The 25841-nt window shown below is 30.6% G+C and overlaps 14 protein-coding genes and 2 pseudogenes across 16 annotated transcripts, besides 4 other annotated features; 10 read left to right on the top strand and 6 right to left on the bottom strand.

Annotated features, from left to right (window-relative positions):
- Positions 1-15087: part of a mobile genetic element that runs on past the window's edge.
- Positions 70-498, top strand: TVAGG3_0940090 (Prim-pol domain family; the record flags this gene model as incomplete). Its single annotated transcript, XM_051252877.1, has 1 exon — positions 70-498. One exon carries the CDS (start codon positions 70-72, stop codon positions 496-498), a length of 429 nt encoding a protein of 142 aa, XP_051078451.1.
- TVAGG3_0940080 (uncharacterized protein) lies at positions 1225-2055 on the top strand (the record flags this gene model as incomplete). Its single annotated transcript, XM_051252876.1, has 1 exon — positions 1225-2055. One exon carries the CDS (start codon positions 1225-1227, stop codon positions 2053-2055), a length of 831 nt encoding a protein of 276 aa, XP_051078450.1.
- On the top strand, positions 2065-2382 carry TVAGG3_0940070 (uncharacterized protein; the record flags this gene model as incomplete). Its single annotated transcript, XM_051252875.1, has 1 exon — positions 2065-2382. The coding sequence occupies one exon, from the start codon at positions 2065-2067 to the stop codon at positions 2380-2382; it is 318 nt and encodes a 105-aa protein (XP_051078449.1).
- Positions 2649-3146, bottom strand: TVAGG3_0940060 (uncharacterized protein; the record flags this gene model as incomplete). The annotated part of the gene is made up of 1 exon (XM_001327915.1): positions 2649-3146. One exon carries the CDS (start codon positions 3144-3146, stop codon positions 2649-2651), a length of 498 nt encoding a protein of 165 aa, XP_001327950.1.
- Positions 7536-7693, bottom strand: TVAGG3_0940050 (uncharacterized protein; the record flags this gene model as incomplete). The annotated part of the gene is made up of 1 exon (XM_001327914.2): positions 7536-7693. A coding segment is annotated over one exon (158 nt), but the record flags the coding sequence as incomplete, so codon positions are not given.
- On the top strand, positions 8272-8782 carry TVAGG3_0940040 (annotated as a pseudogene). Its single transcript has one exon. A coding segment is annotated over exon 1 (511 nt).
- TVAGG3_0940030 lies at positions 8980-9281 on the top strand (annotated as a pseudogene). Its single transcript has one exon. A coding segment is annotated over exon 1 (302 nt).
- On the top strand, positions 10349-12193 carry TVAGG3_0940020 (organellar and viral DNA polymerase type B; the record flags this gene model as incomplete). The annotated part of the gene is made up of 1 exon (XM_001327912.1): positions 10349-12193. The coding sequence occupies one exon, from the start codon at positions 10349-10351 to the stop codon at positions 12191-12193; it is 1845 nt and encodes a 614-aa protein (XP_001327947.1).
- Positions 12245-12808, bottom strand: TVAGG3_0940010 (His-Me finger endonucleases family; the record flags this gene model as incomplete). Its single annotated transcript, XM_051252874.1, has 1 exon — positions 12245-12808. One exon carries the CDS (start codon positions 12806-12808, stop codon positions 12245-12247), a length of 564 nt encoding a protein of 187 aa, XP_051078448.1.
- On the bottom strand, positions 12967-13446 carry TVAGG3_0940000 (uncharacterized protein; the record flags this gene model as incomplete). Its single annotated transcript, XM_051252873.1, has 1 exon — positions 12967-13446. The coding sequence occupies one exon, from the start codon at positions 13444-13446 to the stop codon at positions 12967-12969; it is 480 nt and encodes a 159-aa protein (XP_051078447.1).
- TVAGG3_0939990 (uncharacterized protein) lies at positions 13473-13934 on the bottom strand (the record flags this gene model as incomplete). Its single annotated transcript, XM_001307135.2, has 1 exon — positions 13473-13934. One exon carries the CDS (start codon positions 13932-13934, stop codon positions 13473-13475), a length of 462 nt encoding a protein of 153 aa, XP_001307136.2.
- Positions 13985-14227, top strand: TVAGG3_0939980 (uncharacterized protein; the record flags this gene model as incomplete). Its single annotated transcript, XM_001307134.1, has 1 exon — positions 13985-14227. One exon carries the CDS (start codon positions 13985-13987, stop codon positions 14225-14227), a length of 243 nt encoding a protein of 80 aa, XP_001307135.1.
- A 1526-nt stretch (positions 15088-16613) lies between the features above and the next one.
- TVAGG3_0939960 (phosphatidylinositol-3,4,5-trisphosphate 3-phosphatase protein) lies at positions 16614-17608 on the top strand (the record flags this gene model as incomplete). The annotated part of the gene is made up of 1 exon (XM_001327911.1): positions 16631-17584. The coding sequence occupies one exon, from the start codon at positions 16631-16633 to the stop codon at positions 17582-17584; it is 954 nt and encodes a 317-aa protein (XP_001327946.1).
- Positions 17609-18577: 969 nt separating this feature from the next.
- On the top strand, positions 18578-20291 carry TVAGG3_0939950 (mRNA guanylyltransferase protein; the record flags this gene model as incomplete). Its single annotated transcript, XM_001327910.1, has 1 exon — positions 18597-20282. One exon carries the CDS (start codon positions 18597-18599, stop codon positions 20280-20282), a length of 1686 nt encoding a protein of 561 aa, XP_001327945.1.
- A 328-nt stretch (positions 20292-20619) lies between these two features.
- Positions 20620-21345: a mobile genetic element.
- A 484-nt stretch (positions 21346-21829) lies between these two features.
- Positions 21830-21867: a mobile genetic element.
- Positions 21868-23043: 1176 nt separating this feature from the next.
- Positions 23044-23080: a mobile genetic element.
- Positions 23081-23198: 118 nt separating this feature from the next.
- Positions 23199-23588, bottom strand: TVAGG3_0939910 (uncharacterized protein; the record flags this gene model as incomplete). Its single annotated transcript, XM_001327909.1, has 1 exon — positions 23199-23588. One exon carries the CDS (start codon positions 23586-23588, stop codon positions 23199-23201), a length of 390 nt encoding a protein of 129 aa, XP_001327944.1.
- A 1204-nt stretch (positions 23589-24792) lies between these two features.
- Positions 24793-25692, top strand: TVAGG3_0939900 (UV excision repair protein RAD23 family; the record flags this gene model as incomplete). Its single annotated transcript, XM_001327908.1, has 1 exon — positions 24793-25626. The coding sequence occupies one exon, from the start codon at positions 24793-24795 to the stop codon at positions 25624-25626; it is 834 nt and encodes a 277-aa protein (XP_001327943.1).
- Between the last annotated feature and the right edge of the window lie 149 nt (positions 25693-25841).

Genomic DNA, 25841 nt, shown 5'->3' with positions numbered 1-25841 from the left:
CGGAAATTTGATGCAGCCCAAAAATAAAGTTAGTTTTAAAATTATTTTTATTTTTTTATTCCTATATAAATGACAGCAACAAACAACAACAGCAACTTTATCATTTCTGATGAAAAAGTTATTGATTCATTAGCTGAGGAATTAGTTGTGGCAGAAACTAAAACCCTCAACGAAAGAATTGGTGAAAACAAGATTGATTTACACAACTACCTCAAACATGATGGAGGAAGAGGAAGGAAAACTGGTATGGCTTTATTAGTAAATAAAATTCAAAATTTAACTATTATAGATGTTGAGATCAATAAATCATACAATGATGAACTTAAAGAAACAGTTAGAAAAGATATTTTATCAAAACTTTCGGATAAAGATGTTACCGTTAAAACCGCTTCAGGAGGTCTTCACATTTATTGTAACACTAATTTCTTCTATTCAGTTTCAAACAGAATGATTAAATGCTATTCCTGCAATGATTATGATATTGATATCATGACTTAAATGGATTATTCAAAGCGTTCATTAGTGGTTATGGCTGATTCAAGAGTTCGCAAGAATGCAACAGAACCAATCAATACATACTCATTCATTCGTGGAAGTTATGATTCAACATTAACTAGAACAGTAAACGATATATTAAATGATTTGAATATTAAGGTAAGAGTTGAACAGAAGAACGAAGAAATAAAGAGTATAATGAATGAAAACAAAGATGTAAACATTGACGATAAACTAGCTCAAAGCATAGTTGATGGTATTAGTGATTTTGAAGTACATAATGACGGTGGAAACATGAATTTAGAAAAAGAAATAACATTATTCACACTGTTTCAAGCTATTAATTCGTTACCGGATCATTTAATTAATGAAGCATACGATAACGTTTATAACTTCTGCAGTTTAACAGAAAATGCAAAAAGTAATTTTGAAAAAGCACGTAGTAGATATGCACATTTAATGACTTCTCCATTTGTTTTAGTGAAGATTCTAAAACTTTATCAAAAGGAATATTATGATGAATACGTTTTACCTTTATTACGTAAGCCAAAAATAACATTTGATATAAAACTTGATGATTCATTCTTGATAACAGATATTAGACGCAAGGCTGAAAATCATCAGTATAAAAACAGTTCTGAAGTCATTGAGGATTTATCACGTGTAATCCGTTTTGTAGATTGTGGAAACAAATATTTCATTCAAAAGGACTATAATATTCATGATAAAATGAATCAAATATCATTCGTTCTTCAATCAGCCATGAAAGAGTCACTCAAAATGATTAAATTATTTAAAGAAGAAGGTAAAACCATAACAGCATGGGACGTACTACTAAATCAATTATCCTCATTAACCGTTAAGGGTGTTTGCTTTAAATCTGATTCTCCAGATGTTTTCTCAACGTTTCAGGGTTATAAATACAACGTTCTCGAAAAGCCAGATTACTCAAAAATTGAGATGTTTATGAATTTCATTAAAGAAGCCATTTGTGATAATAACGATGAAGTGTATAAATATCTACTCGGTTGGATTGCATCAATGATTCAACATCCTGGAATCAAGAATGAAACAGCAATTATTTTGAAAGGACTTCAGGGAACAGGTAAAAACAGATTTACAGACATTATTTCTGAACTTCTCGCCGGTTATTCATGTAAAAACATTACTGAAATAAGTGAGCTAACGGGTAATTTCAATTCAGTAGTTGAGAATAAAATGCTTCTTGTACTTAACGAACTCAAGAATGTAGGTGAAGATAGACTCGCAAACTTCAACGCTTTGAAATCAATTATAACGGATAATGAGATTAGAATTAATGAAAAGAATCAACCCAGAAGAACTGCTCAGAATGTTGCCAATTTCATTTTCGTAACTAACAACTTTTACCCTGTCAAAATTGAAGTTGGAGACAGAAGATACGTAGTTTTAAGGGTTAATGGTAAATTTAAGGGTCAATTTGATTATTTCAAGAATTTAATGGATTCATGCACAAAGGAATTTTATGATAATTTACTAACATATTTTATCAATTACGACCTTTCATCATTTAATGTATGAATCATACCGATGACTGAAGCCAAACAAGATTTAATAGAATTATCAACAAATCCTTTAGATGAATGGATAAATACACATTATGATGAACTGTGTGCAGGTATGACATGTAAAAATGCTCTATTCTGCAAACCATCAGACATGAAAGACAAAAACTTTCAAATGAGCATTAAAGATAAATGTGAAAGGAAACAGAGAAGAATAGATGGTAAACAGACGTGGTGTTATGTTTTAAAAGAAGAAATGAAAGGATTATATAAACAGATTGAACCAAACGATAATGATGATTCATTTACTGACGATGAAATACCTGTAAATGATGCAGTTTAAAGTATGATTGGAATTTATTTTTGCATTCAACCCAGGCTGTTGTCTAAATGTCATGTTGTCACACTTTTTAAAAGAAGTTGATTAACCAGGTGACATGGTGACGTGGTGGCGTGGTGACACCCTCAGTTATTCAAAAATAACTCATAAAATGCCTTCCATCTTCTGTGTTGTCTAAATGTCATGTTGTCACACTTTTTTAAAGAAGTTAATTAACCTGGTGACATGGTGACGTGGTGACACCTTCAGTTATTCAAAAATAAATTTTCTTATAAATCCTCAGAATCACTTTCCTCAGGGTCACTTTCCTCAACTATGGGCTCTGCGTTGCGGCTTTCCATACCTTCTTCATCAAATTCAATCGTTGCTTCCTCAATTACTGGTAGGATTTTATGGAGTGTATCTTTATTCGTTATCATCTTCAGAGATGAAGGATAATATTTAACGACATTTTCTCCTTTCTTGAATTCTTTCTGCTGCGTTAAATCTAAAACGATGCTGAAAAATTCAACGTTAGAGTTCTTCATAATCGTATAATGAGAATCTTTAATATTTACATATATTCCTTTCTGTTTAAGTAATACTGCTATTTCATGTGGTGTGTAACGTTTTCTGTCAATAATGATAGCATATGGTTTAACAAACGATATATATAATCCTTTCACAGACTTTTTATTGAATATAACGTTCACATTTATCGCGTTACTGAATTCATTCTTAACAGCATTAGCGAGAGCATTGTACGAATAGAACTTGTACTCAGACATTATTTTATTAAAATTAAAAATATAAATTATTTTAAAAAAATAACTTAAGGATACCCTTACATTGCGTAGTTAGAAAGAGAATATGATATTGTCATGATTGCTAAAGTTTTAGGCTCCAGAAATGAATATACATCAAACTGAAACAATTGATAAATTGAATGAACTTTTGAGAGGTTCTCAAATAAAAAAAATTATCTAATTTTTACAATATTACTATTATTTTATCCACATATGTATATATAGTAATTTGAGAAAACTTTTAGGAAAAAATAAGTTTAATAAAAATCTGAATTTTACTTGTTGTGGGATTGTTATTAATTGACACTCCAGACGTATTACTAATAGTTATGCGTATGCAATTAAAGTATTTCTGATGGACAAAATGTGAGATTTATATCAGATAATTCATTTCTACTATTAAGTTATTCATTTATGAATTTGCACTTATTCGCACTAAATAAATAACTATTAAAAATTGTTTTAATTAATTGACACCATATAATAGAGTGAATTTTGTTTGATCAAACAACAATAGATGATAGATATAAAGCCAAGAAACTTGCTATTAATATGCTCTACTTGCTATTTCAATGTAAGTATGATATTTTCTAAATGTTTCGTTCAGATAACTTAGATATATTAGTCAAAATTTGAAATTTTAATAGCACATATATTAAAAATAATTATTATTCATAAAAGATTAATGAAATAGTAAAAAAAATCAATCAAATTATAAAAATACAACATTTAGAAGAATTCTTATTATCCTTCAAAAAGTCAGTATTTCTGCTGTAATTTTCTACAACATTGTAGTTATTGCACTTTGTCTATGGATTTGTATATATGTTATATAAATTATATATCTAAAACTGCCATAAGTGCAATTTTTATATAAATTGTTTATTTCTTTAACAATTTCATATGAAATATGCTTTTTTAAGCGTATCAAAGCTGTGTTCTTAATGTGCATGGATATATCAAGAAAAATGTCGAAAAAAAATGTGAATTCAAAAATTCACTGAATTTTCACCGTTTTTTGAATTTTGCTACAGCACTAATATTAAATAATACTAAAATCTTCTGTCTTTGTAAAAGAATAAATTCTGACAAAAAGTGCTCGTTTAAATTTAATGATCATCTGTATGACTAAGTGGTAAAAAGTGTTTATGACCAAAAAAGGGTTACATGCTTAGTCTATTTTTCTGACAGGATACTCTAGATTTACATGATCTCTATTTCATATCTCCGTTTTTAGATTCTTCGACAGATTTTATGATAGAAAACCAAGATTAACAAATTTCCGGCATGTTAATGAAGAAATCTGCAGCTACCCTCAATATTATTTCAATAACCAGTATCGTTTCTCTTACAATTTATTTTTTTCTCAATAATTTAACAAGAAATAACAATACACACTTGGTTTTACGTATAAAAGCTAAGTGTCGAACTTAATCAACTTTACTTACTTAGCAAATGAATATTTTTGTGGTTGCGAGTTCTGAATGCTGAAGTTTTAGATTTCTCTATAAATGATATCATTGCACTTACAATGTTGTTCCAGCCTATCGCATAAATCATAGAAAATCCAAAAAAAAATAATATAAAGAAAATTCATGTCATGAAGTTCAAAAAATACCGTGTAACATTAAAATTTGTTATGCATAATACATTTTAGCTATTATTGATTTTTTTTAATTTTCGAGAAATTGAATGGTGAGTCCGATAGAGAAATTTTTAAAAATCCTAGTGCCTCATAGAAGTAATTTCCCTCGTCTCCCATACTTCCAAATGTATGCATATGACATAAACTTTTATGCATTACACAAGTGGCCAATAATATCTATAGAGTAAAAAATTAGAAATTTAATTTTTTTATATGATAGTTATATTTCAGATTTGCGAGCGTAACTTTTTTCTCCATGGCATACTTGTTTTAAGAGCAAATGATCAAAATCGTCCTTCAATTATTGAAGGAGCTGATATCTTTTGAAAATTGAATTGAAAGGGTATTCAATTTTCAAATTTCCTCTCAATTTTGGAAACATATCAACTCTATGAATTAACAATTATGTGCCTTCACAGTTTATCAGTCATATAAGGTGCTTATAAAGAAAAAAGTTACGCTCGCAAAATATGTTTTTATATAGATTTCACATAAAATAATTATGTAATTTCTAAAAAGAATATTTTTGTTCTTGAATATTAAAGTGTATTGTAGTTTAAAAAGTTTTAAATATGTTGCTAAAATTTCAGGTTTATAGCTCATGTCTAGCATGACTTCTTCGTATGCGCAAAAAATCTGACACGTAAGGGTATCCTTAAAAAATAAAGGGGTTGTGCCATGTGAGGTGAAAATCACCATACACCGATTGGACCTTTTTTAAAAAAGATATGGTGAGTATTTGATTTGTTCCTTGGTATTTTGCACGCAGATAGACTAGGGTAATGCCGATCATTTCGTGTAGGAATTACGTAAAAAAATTATGACCCAAGTTATTCACATTATAAAATTATATAAAGTGTGTCTAATTTCAATAATATTCATATGACCTTATAGTATGGTACCTATATAATAATAATACATATAGTTTATAGTAATATCTCAGTTTTTATAGTTTGATATCTTATTAATTATGATCAATATGTGTGTATTAGTGTATATTTTACATGGCGCATATAGACTTGTGTTAGACACACACATTTATATATATTAAAATGAAAAATACGCAGATAATAAGGATCTCAAGATGTGATGCCGAGCATCTGCTACTTATTTGGGGGTAAGCAGCAGATGCTGACATATGTGTGTCATAGCAAGTGTATCTATGCTAATAGATTACACTTGCTATGACTTTCCTGGAATCTCAAGATGATTCCGGGAAAAACAGTAATAACCTCTCAAAATGTTCGTTTCAATATCATAAAGCTGAGAAATGGGCTTTGACCTTGAGAAAAGGCCCATTTCCCAGCTTTATGATGAATTTTAGTTATCATTGCGAGTGTCTGCTGCAAATCTCGGTTGAAGCAGCAGGCACTCGCAACTGTATTCCACGGCAAGTGTATTTATGGTGTTGGAATGCACTTGCCGTGGCTTTTGTACAATCTCGTGATCTTACTGGAGTGAGCGGCAATGGAAGCCAAAACCACTCCACTCAGTACCAGAAAGCTATGAAGGAAGTCCTAACCTAGAGAAAGGGCTTCCTTCATAGCTTTCTGGGTGACATGAGATTTGTAATTGTTGAACATTGAGTATTTTGCAGGCTCTGGCCTTTGCTTGGGCCAGAGCTTCGTATTTGGATGTTCCCAGGGCCGGATTCCTCTCCTGCCGCCCTAGATCAGGACGGCATTTGAGAAAGCCGGCCCTGAGGACAGTAAGCGAAGCCCTGGCCTTTGCTAGGGCCAGAGCCTGTATTTGTATGTCTTTCAGGGCCGAGTTCTTGCGAGACCGTCGACATGATCGACGATCATCGCAAAACTCGGCCCTGAGGATTGTATTTGCAGGCTCTGGCCTTTGCTTGGGCCAGAGCTTCGTATGGGAACTCTCTCGGGGCTGGTTTCCTCTCCGGCCGCCCCGAATCAGGGCGGTCTTTGAGGAAACCGGCCCCGAGGATGGTTTGCGAAGCTCTGGCCTTAGCAATGGCCAGAGCTTGTGATTTTAATGAAGAGCCAAGTTCCTCTCGGATCGGGCCTAATGAGGACGACCGTCGAGGAACTTGGCTCTGAGCTGATGAATTGTAAACTCTGGCCTCGATGAAGGCCAGAGTTTTTAAGGGAATGTTTTGATGGGATGAGCCTATGCTCAGTAAGCTCATCCCATCAAAACATTCGTTTAAAAATTGAATTAAAAATTATCGTATGCATTGAAAAATTAAAAAAATAAAAATGAACAATATTATTATATAATGAGAATAGAATAAATTATCATAAAATTGAATAAAATTATCCAAAAAAATTGAAAATTTTAAAAATTAAATAAAAAATAACAAATTTCATAAGAAAATTAAGGAATAGAGAAATATTAGATAGAAAGAGTATGTTTATTTATGATTATAAGATTGAAATAATGAGATTTTGAGAGTTTTAAGAAGAATGTGATCTTTATATTTTTTTGGAGGAAGGTTTTACAAGAAAGGAGTTAACAAATGCAGGGTATTGTCCTTTACCCTGCATTTGTAAACTCCTTTCTCGAATTGAAATTCGATGTTTAACATTCTTTGAAAAAAGTGCAAGCTATTCGAGAAAGGAGTTTACAAATGCAGGGTAAAGGAACAATACCCTGCATTTGTAAACTCCTTTCTCGAATTGAAATTCAATGAATCACATTCAAGTGAAAAAGTGCAAGCAATTCCTGATTTGCTCATATATTTGCAGGGTCCTAGTGATAGACCCTGCAAATATATGAGCAAATCAGGAATTATGTCCGACACATTCGCATCGAAGAACAAAAGTGCGCGCTTTTCCCATTCTGCACATATTGGTGCAGGGTGCCAGTGATAGACCCTGCATATATATGTGCAGAATGGGAAAAGTGTTTGACACATTCGCATCAAAAGGTAAAAGTGCAAGCTTTTCCAATTCTGCACATATAGGTGCAGGGTGCCAGTGATAGACCCTGCACCTATGTGTACAGAATGGAAAAACTATCTACTTTGAATATTCTGCATCAGAATCTCTTGGTCAATATACAATTAAATACAATGATCACATCGATATTTGGAGATACAAGATAAGTATCTCCAAATGCCGATGTGATTATATATGATTGTCGATAAAAATTTGAAATCTCAAATAAGATGCAGATTAAAAAATGGATATGTGACCAAAATGAGTTTACAAACGCAATAGAGAGTATATATATAGATACCTCATTGTACTCAAAATGAAATAAAACAAAATTTTTGAAATTCATATCTTATATAAAACACATTATTCCTCAATACTATATGAGTAAATATGGCTTGATTAGTATAGATATATGCACATATATTTGGCCCCCAATATAAATTCTATGTTTTCGGGAAAGCAAAAGGTCCAATCGGTGTATGATAAATTTCACCTCACATGGCACCGCCCCAAAAATAAATTATATTTTTTACGGAAAATATTTTTTTATTTTCCATAAAAGATGTATAAAAAGCTATCTAGATTAGACCATGAAGAAATTAAGAAGTTATTGAAGTTATTGTTATTTAGCAAAAGATATGCGACTAACAAATCTTCATTAGCTAAATACCTCAATGATTACAGAGGTGAAATCAGTTACGAGAAAATTAATGATTACATTAATAACAAAACATTTCCTTTAAATGATGTTCAGGTTAATTTATATCATAAACAAGCGGTACCGAAGGAAGTTAGGCAGGAAATTCATGATATGATGAATGTTGATGTAGGAAGGACAAGGACAGCAGTACCGAAGGAAGTAAGAAAAGAAATGTATGATATAACTAATGTTGATGTAGGAAAGACAAGTAAGGCGTACCAAAAGAAGTAAGGCAGGAAATGCACAATATAACTAATGTTAATGTAGGTGAAACGAGAAAGAAGAAAAGCATGAGAAAAGAAAAATATAGCTGTAAAATATGCAAAAGCAATTGCACAATTACGCAAAGCAAACGAAGTGATTAAATCTATAGATGATAAAGCTCTTGATGGTGAGAAATGGTTAAAGAAGGATGAAAATAATAAACGCAAAAATGTTAAAGCAGGAAATAGAATCATAGATTTTAACATTAAAGAACTCAATGAAGAAAACAGAAATTACCTACATGAACGTTTCGGTAAAATGTTTATTAGGCTTCTGCAGAAGATAAAAGTAAATTCGCAAAAATGGATGATTTGTTATAAACTTGATGGTAAATTTACTAATTCAACATTGAACATCGAGAACATCGGAGCTTTACTTCATCAGTTAAAGCAAGAAAACTTTATAACAGAGATTGAAGCAAACGCAGCTGGAATAATTGAAAAACATTATGATTTTTTATGACAAATATTAAGAACCTCGAAGAAATTAAAATGTATGATTTAACTGAATATGAAGGATTAACGATGAGCGATATTAAGAAAGGTAAGCCACAGAAGAGAGAAAAAAGAGATGAAAGCAAATTATCAAAAGACCAGAAAGAAATTTTAGAGGCGTTAAAGCAAAGGAAACCAAAAACTAATTGATACTTTCTGGAGGGATAATGGTGAAAAGAGAACGAATAAAAGAGAAGTGGTGAGTTTTGGAAATATCTTTGCAGATTACCTATAAATCTTGAATGTTATCAAATTTTCAATGAACTTAACAAAAGAACTACAAAATTGATGACAGAAGATAACTGCTTCGTTTATGCTTGCATTCAGGCTGGAGTTGATGAGCAGACGGTAGACCACATGCGTGAAGTCATTAGAGTTAGAGATTTTCCACAAAGTAAGATTCAGGAAATTTCTAACGCAACAGGCATAGCATTTAATGTTACCATTGGTTATTTCGATAATTCAAAAGATAATAAGACAGTTCATTATACACCATCAAAGCGCAAAGCGGCGAGACCGAAGGTCACACAGAAATAAAGAAAACAATCGATTTATTACTCGTTGAAGACCATTACATGTTAAATGAAAGATTACCTATGACAACATATTTTATCAAAAATTATAACGAAATTCTCAAATCATTAGGCGGCTGGAATATAGAACGTCAAATGAAAATATATAAGAGAAGAGAAAATAAATTTGTCATTGATTCTTCACGAACAACTGCTTTATGGGAAATTTTGAAAACATTAAGAGAGTACAATTACTTTGAACCTTTATCTTATGGAGAACTTTTCACTTATACAACAAATTTATATAAACAAAAACTTGCACCGTTTAAAGATTTAAATTATACTCCCAACTACTGTGTTCAGTTAAAGAAAAAGTCCGAAAGCAAGGATAGCTCAGAATCAAAACATAAATTCATTTATGAACACGTTTTCTTCGCTGACTTTGAATGCAGCACTGATGGAGTTCATAAAGCTTTTAACATTTGTTATGACAGTGAAGATGGAAAGATTAGTGAAAGCATATGGGGTGAAAATTGTGCGACAGAATTTTTAGAAAGAATTCCTGATAAAAGTTTAATATATTTTCATAACCTCAGTTATGATATCAATTTTATTTTAAGGCATTTAACAGAAATTAAAGGAACACCGATTATTAAGAGTTCTAGAACAATGCAGATAACGGGAATATATAAAGGTAAAGCAATCATTATAAAAGATTCTTACACAGTTATTAGTACAAAACTTAAGAAGTTCCCAGAAATGTTTCATTTACAAACAGGTCCTAAGGATTCAAGTTGTTTATTAGCTAATGATAACAGAACTGGTGTCATTTCTGAAGCATGTAAGTTTGTCCAGGATGTTGAAACGTTCATGAAAAACATAGATTTAATCGAAAACTGCAGAATAGATGAAAACCATTTCAATTTAGAAAAATATAGCTCATTTTACTGTAAACAGGACGTAAGGATTTTAAGAGAAGGTTTCGTTAAGTTCAGAAATGATATATTAAAAGAATTTGATTTAAACGTTTATGATTACGTTAGCATTTGTTCAATTGCTAATAAATTATTTGAGAACAGAGTATACTTCCCTAATGGAAATTTATATGACCTATCAAATAAACCTCGTGAGTTTATTTCACGCTGTATTCAAGGTGGAAGATGTATGTTATCTGATAATAAGAAACAAAAGAGCGAAAAGAAACTCATTGCTGACTTCGATGCTGTCTCACTATATCCATCCGCTATCGCGAGACTTTATACTTTAGAAGGAATTCCGAAAGTTTTGAAGCCAGAAATGTTAAACAGTGAATATTTGTTAAAACATTTATTCGAAGATGACCAGGGCGAGTCTGAATGTGATAAATTCATTTCCGGATTCTTTGTTTTAATAAAAATAACTGATATCAAGATTAAAAGACATTTTCCACTTATAACAGTCGATCCAGAATTAAACCCGGAGCTAAAGGCGAAAAGCACCAAGGACAAAGCCAAGGACAAAGCCACTGTTCCAAGAAGTTCAAACACATGCTGTTTAATGTACGTGGACCACATCGCTTTGCAGGATTTAATAAAATATCAGGGCATCAGCTGCGAAGTATTACAGGGTTACTACTATGATGAAAAGAGAGATTTTAGAATAAGAGATGAAGTAAAGAAATTGTTTGAATTGAGATTAAAGTATAAGAAGGAAGAAAACCCGCTACAAGAAAATATTAAATTAATTTTGAACAGTATTTATGGAAAAACAATTTTGTCCCCGATAGAGTCGAAAATTCAAATCATTGATGATAAAGATGCTGTTAGGTATGCCATCAGAAATTATAACCATATTATTAAATTTGAAGGTTTAGATGGTTCGGATAAAACTATTTTCAAACTCACTAAAAGCATTTGCAGACACTTTAACTTTTGCCCCTTAGGTGTTAATATCTTATCTATGTCGAAACGTATCATGAATGAAGTATTTTGCACGATTGAAGACTTAGGATTACAAGCATTTTATCAGGATACAGATTCGATGCACATTTACAATGAATACATACCAAAACTCGCTGCAGAGTTTAAGAAGAGATATGGTCGCGAACTTATTGGAAAGAATTTAGGTCAGTTCCATTCCGACTTTGCAGAAATCACAAAAGGTAAACAAAGTTTAGCTTATAAGTCGATATTTTGTGGAAAGAAGACTTACATTGATTTACTCACGAATGATTTAAATGAAGTTGCATTTCACTGCAGAATGAAAGGCGTAAAACAAGATGTTATAGCTTTAACAGCAAATGAAATGTTTCCTGAAGCAGTTAAATGCGTTTATGATGAAGATAAAGGATTAATGATTCCTCAGGGAAAATATGATAAAGATAGTGAGTTTTCAGTTATGAAATTATATGAAGCCCTTCATAGTAGTCAGGAAATTGCATTTGATTTATGCAAATCATCAGCACCGTGTTTTGAAGAGAAGTTTAACTTTTCAATAACGACTAAAAATACTTTCATAAGAAAGTTAAAGTTCTGAAGTCATTTATGATATAATATATTTTTATCGTTCATGACAAAAATAAACTTTTCATATTAAATTATGTAAGCGTTTGAATTTACTATATGTAATGCACGTTCTTTTGTTATTTACATCATAAATGTTAACATATAATGAACCATTTATGTTTTCATTAATGTATAGCTCTTTATACTGACGACCGTTATAATAATAAAACAAATCTGCATCGATGTCGTAAAATAAATCCTCAAATTCATGATTTCCATAATGTGAAACAGTAATTGAATTTTCACTGATTTCATCAACGAAATTATATTCTACTCCATTTGCTTTACTTCTATTTCTATTATTTGTAGAACTTGAACACCAATGTAAATTATCAATCTTATTATTATTTCTTACTTTATCGTAATGGCCAACTTCCCCAAAACTATCAGGATTATCAATCCACTGAATAGCTATTAATCTGTGTTTAAGATATTTTTTACCGTTAAGGGTTAATCTTATATATCCATTTTTTTCTTCATACTCACTGACAGTCTTTCCGGTTTTCTTCCTTCTTATTTGATACGGATATTCAGTGTTTATTTCATAATCTTCATCAGCTACTAATGTTTCCCAGTTATTTTCCATCTTTTTATAAAAATAAAAAAATCAGAAAATTAAAAATTAACTAGATTTATTTTTTTACTCTTCGCCTCCATCAGCAGCTAAATTATAATCATCAATTCTAACAGCAGGGATGCCGGCTGGTCTAACTTGAATAGCGAAACAAGCATTTCTAAGAAATCCTAATAATATTTCGTTTTTGAGAAAACATCAACTTTCTTTATTTGTTCTGTAGTCTGTGAATTAGAAATGATATATGCTTCTTCTCTTGCGTTATCCTGACTATAAATAACTCTTCCATTTGCTAATAACTGATAAGCGCTAATGGTGTAAATTGATTCATCAAAAACGCCAAAGAAATCTGGAGAATTAGTATTTGGAATTGATGAGCCAGTAATAGCATTATCCAGGATATATTTACTTTTATAGGTAGTTGTAAGGAATGTGTTATAAAGGTCTAGCATATTTTCACCTGGCGGAGATAAATTGAATGTGACCCAGTTATGATCCTTTGCGCTTCCTGGTTGTGATGGAATTTTAGCATCGATATATCTTCTATTAGTATCACCAATATTAATTGCATTATCGATTACATCAAAATATGAACGAATTTGATGGATATGTTCAGCTGGTGTAAATTCGTTAAGCTGTTCGTTTTGCATGTTTTATGTTAGATAAAAATATTTATTTAGTTTAATATTCTAACTCTTCTTCTTAGTTGAGGAATTTGTTTCTTTTGTTCAATAATTTCATGTTTTACGTTTTTAACAAACTCTTCATTAATTTTGGTTTCCTGTTCTTTTACTGGTGGGTCTGGATTTTTTGATTCCGTTTGCTTTTCAATGAAATTTACAAATTTAGCTATTAATTCTTGATTCGTTATCGAAAGTACATCGGGTTTAGGTTCTGGTTTAGGTTCCGTTTCCTTTATCGTGGGCTTTGCCCTGACAGCCTCGCTGTCTTCCGCTTTTGTTTCAGATGGAGGAGGTTTAATATCAATTTTATCAGTTTCCGAATTCGTTAATGGAACTCGTCTTTTTCTTACATAAATTTTTCCATCTTTACTTGTTGATACATAATATAATGGATGCTGAATTCCTCTTGCATCATTTAATATAATCGATTGTCTCTCAGATTTTGATAGGCTCATATTTAATTCAAATAAATTTTTTAAATTTTGAATTTTTTATCGGTAATCAAATGAGTCAGGGATTAGATATTGAAGCCATCAAAAAAGAAATTCGTGAGCAGATATTAACAGAACTAAAGACATCAAAAACAGAAGAAAAACCAGAAAAACCAAAAAGGAAATTAAGTGAAAAGCAGTTAGCCGCATTAGCTGCAGGAAGAGAGAAGAACCCGCGAATGAAAGCAAAAAGAGAACGTGAGGCTAAAGAAAAGGCGGAGAAGGAAAAGGCTGAATCCATTGAGAAGAAAGAATAAATGATATATTTTTGTTTGTAATAAATGTATAGACAAGTACCTTTAACAGTTGCTTTCAGTTCTGAAGACGAAAATGTTAAAATAAATGGAAATAGAATCACATTTAAATTACCTATTGACTGGTCTGTTAATATAAACGAAAAATATATTGGTTTATCAAGTATGTATATAACACGAGGATTTAGAAAGGTTGAATTTGAGCTCGAAGTTGTTGTTATAAACGAAACCAAGAATTTAAGCAAACTATTCACATATATAAATATTTCAAAGACGACACAACATTATATGAATGCATGAGTGATTTTAACGAAATTTTCGAAAAGAAATTTAACAAAAACGCTTTAGGATTAAATGTGTATCTTGATAAATTAAAAGAAGAAGGAATTCAACCACAAATTATAGACTTTCATTATGAATTTATTGAACAAATAGATGATTCACATACATGCACATTTGTTATATACTCACCGTTTAATGAAATAGCAGAAAAGAGACAAAGTGATTTTAGGATAGGTTTTAAAATTTCTCAGTATAATGAAGACTTCATGAATGTATTTAATTATAAACCCGGAGAAGAACGAACAGTATTATTACCAATAATAACATATAATGTATGGGACAGAAAACAAGTCATTTTATATTCAAATATCGCTAAAGGGGTTGAAAATGAATTTATCGGTCATACTAGATCGACGCCATTAACAAATATTAAATATTATAAGTTATCAGGAAATAATAGAGAGTTTTGGATTGATATGTATTCTACACATGATCATAAATGCCCCGTTGTGTTACCCGAAGACGGAAAGGATGTTTTCTTCCTTGAGGCTCAGTTACTGAATTCAACTATTGCAACTTTATAAGAAAATTCACAAGGTTAGAAATGAGGTTAGATATCGGGTTAGATATACCCTAAAATTAATTTTATCATTTATGAAAAATTTAGTATATACAGAAATTAAAAAAATTTTGAGTTAATTTATTTTAAAAAAATTATTTTTTACTCTGGGTGTTAAAATCTATGATAAAAAAAATAAATAAAAAAATTTTAACGTTAATTTTTAAAGTTTATTTTTAAAAAATTATTTTTTTTATTTTGTAAAGTGTCAAAAATTTTAACGTTAATTTTTAAATTTATTTTTTAAAAAATTATTTTTTTTTATTTTGTAAAGTGTCAAAAATTTTAACGTTAATTTTTAAGTTTATTTTTTAAAAAATTATTTTTTTTTATTTTTTGTAAATGTCAAATGTATTTTACGTGTCAAACGGTTTTTGTAAATTCTAGTAATTTTGGTTCCGAGGGGCGTAGACCCTTGGTACCGAAATTATGGATACTAACTTAGGCTGCATAATTACTGTGCTTCTGATTTGCAGGGCTCTTATGGAAGACCAAGCGGAGGTCTGATGCTGAAACCACTTGCTGGTATGGATGAAGCAGCACTATGATTGGTCAGAACAAAGGCTGCACATCATACCAGCAAGGGGATGGTTGAGCGTGACGCCAGCTATGGTCTTCCATGCAGAAATGACACTTTTGCGTTTTTGGCGGGAAAGTTTTGAGCAGTTGCTTTGAGCTAGCCCATTCTTACTACCATTACAACACACTCATACTGCAAGTATAGAATTTAACTTTTTTTAGGCAAAGTTTCAAATTTCTAATTTATTCAAATTCATATATTTTTAATATAAGCGATATTATATCTAAAATTACTTTATTTGCACATAATATTATACTTTTATAGTTAACCCTTTTTAAATTCTTTTTGCCTTCACCAATTTTTTTATTTTTTTCTTGAAACTCATTGAAAAATTTCAATTTGGGACAGTGGGAATCCCAAACAGCAAGCAGCCCTAGTGGATTGGGGAAATCCATACATCCTTAATCTTGTAAAAGAAAAATATTAGGAAAAGAAGTATAATTTTTTTTAAGAATTTATTATGAAAATGATTTTTTGAAGATCTCAAAAGGAAAACACAAGAAATTAAGCAAGGGAATGCAATGTATAAAATATAAAAATCTATATTCTACTCTCAAATTGACATTTTAGCAAATTTTGAATTAATCTACAATTATGATTCAAGAAAATTCCAGGATAAACAAATACATTTTCTCAAACGACTCTCCACAGTAAATAATCTACAAAACCAATACCCTCATTAAAGTTCTTTGAGGTGAAATCAAAGAGTTTTCGCTATAATTATTTCGAGTAAACAGTAGTATCATACTTTTTTGTAAAGAGTTCCAATCAATATGGGTTATGGAAGAAAACACAAAAATTGTTCTATTACATTGCAAGAAGCAGATATTTTATGACTTTATCAACCATTTTTCGATGGTCGTTACCCCCATCGTCACTTTTTAAATAACTTTTATTGAGAATACAATTCAAAAAGGAAAATTCAATGTTAAACTGGGTAAGAGGCAAAGTTTCGCTAAATAAGCGTAGACTTCAGGAAGGCGATTACGACTTGGATCTATCCTATGTGGGTGATAGTATAATCGCCATGGGATATCCAGCTTCCGGTTTTGAATCTCTTTATCGAAATGATTTTTCCGTTGTCAGAAGATTCCTCAACGAGAGACATGGAGACAAGTACTGGGTATATAATCTTTGCTCAGAACGATCATATGATAAATCAGCTTTTGACGGTCGCGTGAATTGTTACCCCTTTGAAGACCATAATCCACCAAAGTTTGACATGATTAGACAGTTTTGCAATCATGCCAAAGAATTTCTGGATAAAGACCCTTTGAACATCGTTGTTGTTCATTGTAAGGCCGGAAAAGGACGTACTGGCGTTATGATCGGCGCACTTTTAGTACACATCAGAAGATTTCCACATGCTTCCGAGGCATTGCAATTTTATGGAAGAAAACGAACCCATGATAATAAAGGTGTGACCATTCCTTCTCAGCGCAGATATGTCTTCTACTACGAACAATTCCTCCAACTCGGCCTTCCTTTACAGGACCCATTTGTCGCTTCTCCTGCCCGTGTTACAAAAGTTGTTTTCAAGAATGTTCCAAAAAAATTTTTCACAAGATCTCTACATATCATATTCAAATCAATCCCTGGCGATCCAAAAGTCGAGATAAATTCTAATGATCTTAAGATTGTTCCTGATAAAGATCATGAACACAAAACATTAACTTTCGATTTTGGCGACAAACTTCCTATGTACTCGGGAGATTTCCGTATCGCCGCTGTCAAGGGCGGTACAAATATCTGGTACATGTGGTTTAATTCACAATTCATTCTTCCTGAAGAAGAATTCACGAAGCCTGACATCGACAAGATTTTCAAGGATAAGACATTCCCAGATGACTTTATTATGGCCGTTTATTCTACAAAATAATATCATAATTTATACTCTTTCTTTTTTATTTCTGTTCAAATACTTAAACTTTATTTATGTTAATATGTTACTTTCAACATTCACCTTAATTCAAAAATATTTTACATTACGAACATGGAAAAAAAAATAAAAACGAAATTTTGGATAAACAAAACGAATTTACTTACAATTCACGAACATTAGAAATAAACCGAATAATAGCTTTTAACTTTTCCGATAGGATCGTATAAACAATACAAATTTTTTCTTGGTTAGGAAACTTCTTTATAGTGGATAAGCAGAATTTATCGAATTTTCCCCAAATATTGCAATAGTCAATGTCGGATTTCGCGAGGGTAATTTGATAAATAAAATAATATAGCAAAAATAAGGTTCTTTTGGCGCTTACTTTCAGAATCATCTTGTAGAGTAAAAGTTCTAACAGTGTATAGCATTGGATATACTTAAGAGTCAGGATAACTTTTCGAGATTCGGTTAATTTCTTTAATTCAGAAAAAATCGGGTTATTGTACGGTGGCTCATTAAGATATTTGACTGCAAGCTCAGCAGCTTCGAGGAGATACTTAATCAGGAAAGATAATGCAAATAAATATGAAACAATCTTAAATGATGCCATATTTGCCAACAACATCGAGTTAAATGAATGAATATTAAACAAGTAGTCTAAAGCTCCCGTTTGTTGGAATGCAGCAGATTCAATCATTGAAACAAAGAATTCAAACCATGACATATGTGTGAATGTTGAGGGCATTACTGTTTTAAAGTGACTAAAGTTCGGAAATGGAAATATTACGGAAAATAATCGAATTGAAAAAATAACGCGCAACAAGATCTTAATTCCGGCCCACGCTTTGATCCCAATAGGAGCATGGAAATTCAAGAATTCTTCTGTTGTATTAAACCTATTTCCATTAAATCCGAATGGCATCTTTAAAAAAAAAATAAAAATAAGAAGGGGGGATCTTTTAATTTTGAATCTCCCCCAATATAATTTTTTTTTTTTTTGTTTTAGATGACTGATAATAAATTTACTCCACCAAAAAGATGGATCAACTGTCCAAAGTTTGGTGACAGAGTTCCAAATACACACTTTATTCCATTAAAGGCCCCATTGGCTGATAAATATTCAGATTTATATGAAAAACATCGTTTTACATTCAGTATTTTTCAAGAAGAACAACGTAAGCTTGGTCGCGAAATTGAAGTTGTTATTTCTCTCGCAAATACAGATGTATTTTACTCAGTAAATGATCTAAATGGAGTTAAATGGCGCCATATTCCTTGCCGAGGTCACGAAACAGCACCAACATCAGACGAATATGCAAAATTTTTAGCAACTATTGAAGAATTCCAACAATTACCAGATAATACTCTCATTGCAGTCCATTGTACACACGGCTTCAACAGAACTGGATATATGATAGTCCGTTATCTTGTTGACAAGTTGCACTACACATTACTTCAAGCTCTTCAGCTTTTTGCCTCTGTTCGTTCTCCAGGAATTTATAAGGTCGACTACATCCAAGTTTTATGTCAAATTTACCAGGTTGATGAAACACAAACTCTTTCCGAGCTATTCCACGTTCCTCCAAGCGAAATCAAAAATATCAAAAAGCCGAAATGGGAATTTCCAGATCCCAGCACATTACCACACTTCAGAGTTGAGAAACCCATTGTCAACGAAACACAGACTTTAGAAAATGTCGGAACACATTTCAGAGATTCAGCGATTACATCAGAAATTTCAAAGATTTGCAGTGTAAATTATGGCAGATTTCCAGGCTCCAATCCAATCTCTATTACATCAGAGAACAAAATGCAACTTACGCAAAAAAGATATCTTGCAACTTACAAATCAGATGGTGTTCGCTATTTCCTTTACGCTTTCCACAAGAACACGTATTTAATTGACAGAAAGAACTCAATTAGGAAGGTCAACGTTACTCTAGTAACAAGAAAAGGCCAACCAATGGAAAATACTTTACTGGATGGCGAATTAGTAGTTTCGAAAGGTGATGACAAACCTCATTTCTTGATTTTCGATGTACTTTGCTTTGAAGGATTGAATTTAACTAATCATACGTGGGATTTACGAATGGATTATTCGAAGAAAGGAGTTGTACCTTTCCGCAAGATGTATTTCAATCGTAATCCAGGCGCTTTTACACGCGAAGACTTCCATATCGAAGAAAAACTCCAGTGGGAGCTCCAAAACATTCGTGACTTGGAAGAATACATTATGACAAAAGTGACACATGATACCGATGGTGCCATTTTCACTCCACTTGATTTAGAGTTTGTTCCCGGTAGATGCGATCAGATACTGAAGATGAAACCCATCGAATTGAACTCTACAGATTTCAAAATACAGCTCCACAATGGAATTTATTACATGTCTGTTACAAATTACGTTAAAAATGATGAAAAATTCCAGGAAAACATTCCTATATCTATATTAGACTTCGCAGATGGATTGGGTGTAAAGGATGGAGCTATTTGCGAAGCAGTTCTCGATTTGAAGAAGGAAGATATCGAAAATGATCCAATAAATTGTTGGTTTAAAGCTGGTTGGAGGCCTTTGAGAATCAGAGAAGATAAAGATACTCCAAACGTATACACAACATTCGCTGGTGTCTTCAAGTCAATTGAAGATAATATTAACTTTGACACAATAGCAAAAATGTTCCCTAAAAAATAAGAAATAAAGTTTATATTTGTAATTTCAATTCAAAACTTTTTTTAATTGACATACTATAATAGTCAACTCCAAACTTTTTCAAATGCGCAAAATATGCGCAGATTCAATTTTAAATAATCGTTTTTGCGCATTTTTTGCACCCCATGTAAACCCCAAAAAAATCAATATATCTTTATTTTAATAGCAGAAAAGTATAGCTGCCATATTAGGTACTATATAGTGATTTATATTTACTTTCTCCTGACCAGAAATATTAACATTTGACCTTAGGTTATTGGGATAGAAAGCTTGTGTGTCAAAAAAATTGAAAGAATGTCAGAAAGTGGTAAGTGTACCCTTAAGGGTGGCGGAAAGTGAAATGAATGACCAAAAATAAAATGCTATTATCTTGTCATATTTTTGATATCTTTTGGGAAAAATTATATGGATACAAAATTCATTTGTAGTAGTATATGTGTGCCATAATTTCATTATCATATATGAAAGCTTTTGGTTTTCCCTCCTATGATAATATTTGAATTTCACGTATGATATGTGTAAAAAATTTAAACATCTCATGATTGAAGCTTTAAGCACAAAATATGCTCAATAGAAAACATAGAAAACAACATCTTATATATATTTAAATATGAAGAAAGACTCCTTATCTTATATTGAAAGACTAGATACAAATCTAATTAAACTCTGAATATGTGCAAACTGTAAAGAAAAGTATCGGATGAAATTGGAATTTATGTGTTGTTTATTCTCATACATTGATTTTGTGCAAATTTTATAAGTAGTTCCAGATCTCATCACTTATTGCATCTTAGACGAATTTAATAAATATGTGTTTTGTTCAATAGGAAAGATAGATCTATGTACCTATATTGCATACCTTAAGTATTTTTGATATTAATTCATTATTTCTCTACCAGATAGAGATCTCAGACTACGCAAACTTTGTAGTAAATACTTATTTGTATACACTATTTAGTAATGCTACTATAACAAAAGAATTTCAAATATTTATTTAGTTATTTTCACATTTGTTATTCGGTCACATCACTTTCCGCCACCCTTAAAAAGTGAGCTCATGAAAAATTTGACTATGAAAATTCGATAAAATCATTGCACATATACATACCCAAATGACTTCCATGCGATACGGACATCCATTGCACTTGTTATCTGTTAGTTGGATTTATTATACTCTATTTTACCACAAAAAATATCATCCCCGCTACGAACATTTTATGTTGTCACTTTTCCTAATATATTCCACATTTTTTGAGATTTTTTTGCCGACTCTCTCCTTTTCAATTTTAACATTAAAATCGGAAGAAATAAGTTTGGAGCACGTTCATATTGATATGTTTGATAAATGGAAATTTTCGGATTTACGACTTTTTTTTTCTGAGCATTTTTGAAACCACAATTTTTTCAAAAAAAAGTAATTCTCTAATAGTTGAATATGTATACTTCTAACACTGAATATATATTCCAACTATTTTATTTTAAGATGACCATTTATGGTTGATAAATGAGAATTATCGAATTTTCCTTTATGTTGTAAACAGAAATTCATCAAAAGTGACACCTCAGAAAAGCTAAAATATTGAATTTTTGGAACTTTTGATAGAGCACGTTTTTAAATATTAATTAAAGTAAATATATATTTTGTAAAGATTCTTTTTAATAAAAAAGTAAAATTTTGAAGAAGAACACAAAATCTTCTGAAAAATAATATCACATAAACTCATATTATTTTCTAATATATAACTATTTTATATAAAAATCAAATTCAATGATCTTAAAAGCGAAGGATAAACCTCAAAATTTACGAATATAATGAGTGGGAATATAATGCTTATCTATCATAAAACCATATGAAATATCAATTTTTGCTTTACGCCTAATTTTTGACGACAATTAGCAAAAAATGTTAAATGTTAACACTCAGTCCATTTGAATATGAAAAATAAAATTGACTTTGATTAAATGTTTTTATTTATCATGCAATTCTTCTTGCGACCAAAGATTTGAATAAAAGTTCAAAAAATAAGATAGCTTAAAAAATAATATACGGTAGTGTTTACTAATAGATGAATAGTATATAAATTCTATTAAAATGGATTTGATCCAAAAAAATATATAAAATTTGATCATAAATAAAATCGTTTTAAATTACTTCTTCATTTAAATTATAAATTATTTTTGGTTTTATATTTTTTTGGATCAAATCCATTTTAATAGAATTTATATACTATTCATCTATTAGTAAACACTACCGTATATTACTTTTTAAGCTATCTTATTTTTTGAACTTTTATTCAAATCTTTGGTCGCAAGAAGAATTGCATGATAAATAAAAACATTTAATCAAAGTCAATTTTATTTTTCATATTCAAATGGACTGAGTGTTAACATTTAACATTTTTTGCTAATTGTCGTCAAAAATTAGGCGTAAAGCAAAAATTGATATTTCATATGGTTTTATGATAGATAAGCATTATATTCCCACTCATTATATTCGTAAATTTTGAGGTTTATCCTTCGCTTTTAAGATCATTGAATTTGATTTTTATATAAAATAGTTATATATTAGAAAATAATATGAGTTTATGTGATATTATTTTTCAGAAGATTTCATTCTATATGCCTATGAAAAGTACTCTCAAAACTAATTTTTTCCTAATTATAATTAAATCTAGAATATTGTATTATGCTTAGTATTATTTCATTTTTCTCATTCAATTTAGAATTTACAAATGTCAAAAAATTGAGAGCTGTCACTTTTGATGAATTTCTGTTTATTACACTTTAGAGATGTTTCACTCATGTATTAAATATTTTGTTCTTATATTATCATTAAATCTTCCTTAAGATTTAAAATGTTTATTTTTCATTACATTTGGGATAAACACATCAATAAATTTAAAAAATTTCTACATTTGTCTGTGACGCTCTACTAAAATATGATGAATCGTCAAAATCATCGAAATCATCTTCTTTACCTAAATTAGTTGTCTCTGTTATGCTTGGCAACAATTGATTTTCAGAACTTATCTGATTTAAATTTGATTCATTGAAAGGTTTGTCAATGAAAGTTTTTATTTTAGGAATTGGAAACATTGGCCCATTTACTGTGGAGTTTTTTGGGTCAAGTTCATAAGCATACTTTAAAAAAGCATTTTTCATATCAATTTGATTCCTTGGTTTCTTCTTTGGAAGGACTAATGTTCCATTGCTTTTCACCGCATATACAACATCGCAATCATCTCCTTCAATTATTATCTTTGCAATGCTACATGCCTTCTTTCGCATTTAAAAAAATGCTTTCAGAAAATCTGGTAAAAACTAATCTATTAATTGTTTCTAAAAAATTTTTATTTATTTATTTAGATCATAGTTAATACTAATGAATTATAAAATAAAAATCATTTTAGGCAAAAAAATAATAATTCTGAGTGATGTTATTTAATTGAAAACTTGAACCAATATAAATTTAACAAAGTATTGGTGTAACATTATGATTTCAAAATTTCACTTTTGACTTTGAACAATACACATTTGAAAAAAAACTGCACATTGTACTATTTTTACAAACCATCATCTGATCTGTTTAGTTGAAGTAAAATTTTACCATCCTCTTATTAGGTAAAATGTGATTGAAATTTTATTATTCATGGATTATCAAGTAATCAAAATAGGACCGTTGGCATATTTAAGGTCAAGGGTGATCCTATAAAATCCCAAATCATGCAAACTTATAAAAAACTTTCAAAATTTTAATATCCGGGCATAAAAAAACTACCATAATAGCAAAAATCTTCACTGATGTTAATAATGCTTATCAAACTTCATTAAATCTTAATATGAATCCAAATATTGAATAAAGATTCTTACGCTAAAATTCAACCTAAATGCAAAAATATTAAATTGATAGATGCCATTCTTCTTGAAGAGTTCTTTACAAGTTCCCACTCACTTCAAAAATTAGAGATCTGTCAGCATATGCTCCACATTTCTGCCTAAATAATCAGTGCCCTAACATGATTCAAGACATTATTCTCCATTTTGAAGAAAACAATGTTAAACCAAAATTTACAATTTCCATGCATCATGTTACTTTTACGTTATAAAAATTATTAGCATTCAATACTTACTATAGATATCGATTTGTAATTGGAATTTAGTCCCGTCCAATTTTGAACAACTTTAATCCTAAACAATCTCTGGGTGATATAGATCCTAATTAAAATGATATACGCAAATATGCAGCCAAAATTGATTAGCCCAAACATGTACTTTTTGAGCAAGCCATCATGTATATTATTATTGACGTACCAATAAATTGTTTACTCACAATTTTCTGAGGCATTCGGAAAAATTAAAAATCACCATATATCAAATAATTAATGCTTCACTTTGATAATATATTACATATTTGGAATATTATTATCATCTTTAGATTCTTAAAAAAATTTGCCTCGTAAAGTGTTTGTTTTTTTGTTCTCAAATTAATTTAATGGGAATTATATTTAAGTTCATAAATGGCGGGGAGATTAAGTTAGAGCCACAAACTGACGTCACCGTCAAAGAAGCAAAAAAGGTTGTCGGAGATACTGGGAACCTTGATGGCGAAATCTCTTTAATCTATAAAGGTCGTATATTAAACGACGACGAAATTGTAAATAACCTTGAAGGGGTGAATGAAAATTTTATTATAGTGCATAACAAGCATGAAAAACGACGAATCGATGCTTTCAACTTTTTATATCATCCCATTAATCCACTCGCAGCTTTGGCACAACTTCGATTAGAAAGACGCGATGAAACAGATCCTCCAAATTTTGAAGAACTAATTACAAATTTGGTTGAATTAGGCTTTGAAAGATCAGAATGTGAACGTGCTCTCCGGATTACTAGCTACGATCCAAATAATGCAGCATCTTTATTGCTATCCGGGAGTCTTAGCGGTATTCCAACACTAATAAATGCTCCAAATCATTTACTTCAACTAAACAGATCAGATGATGACTCAGTAGATGAAAGTTCAGATGAAGCAATTAATAGAATCAATTATTCAAGCGGCTACGAACGGGATCAAGAGGAAGAGGAAGAATTATATGATAATAGCATGCTATTCGACGACGAAGAAGATAATATGAGTGAGGACTATTCTGAAGGTGAAGAAGATGGAGAACAGGAAATCGAAGGAACAATTACAATTTCCGCACACGATTTAGGTGAAATTAGAGAATTAATGAGGCTAGCAAATACAGATTTCCATTCTGCATTCAACGCTTATAATGATTCTGATCGAAATTTTGATGCCGCATTATTTATCCTCACTCATTAATATATGCATAGAATTAGATGTTATTTATATTTGATAAATGTTATTTGTTTGATTTTTCGAATTACAAGATATATTTTTTAATTTTTTTTTTAATATTTTTCCATCAAATAAAACTAATTCCAAGGATATTCAAATTAGCATTGAATCCAATGATATGATCTATACATTAAAACTAATATTCTTAATTTACTCGTTTCAATGATTGTTTGATTGGA

Source organism: Trichomonas vaginalis, chromosome I (genome assembly GCF_026262505.1).
Source record: "Trichomonas vaginalis G3 chromosome I, whole genome shotgun sequence".
NCBI classification, from domain to species: Eukaryota; Parabasalia; order Trichomonadida; family Trichomonadidae; genus Trichomonas; species Trichomonas vaginalis.
This window is presented reverse-complemented; position numbering and strand designations above follow the sequence as displayed.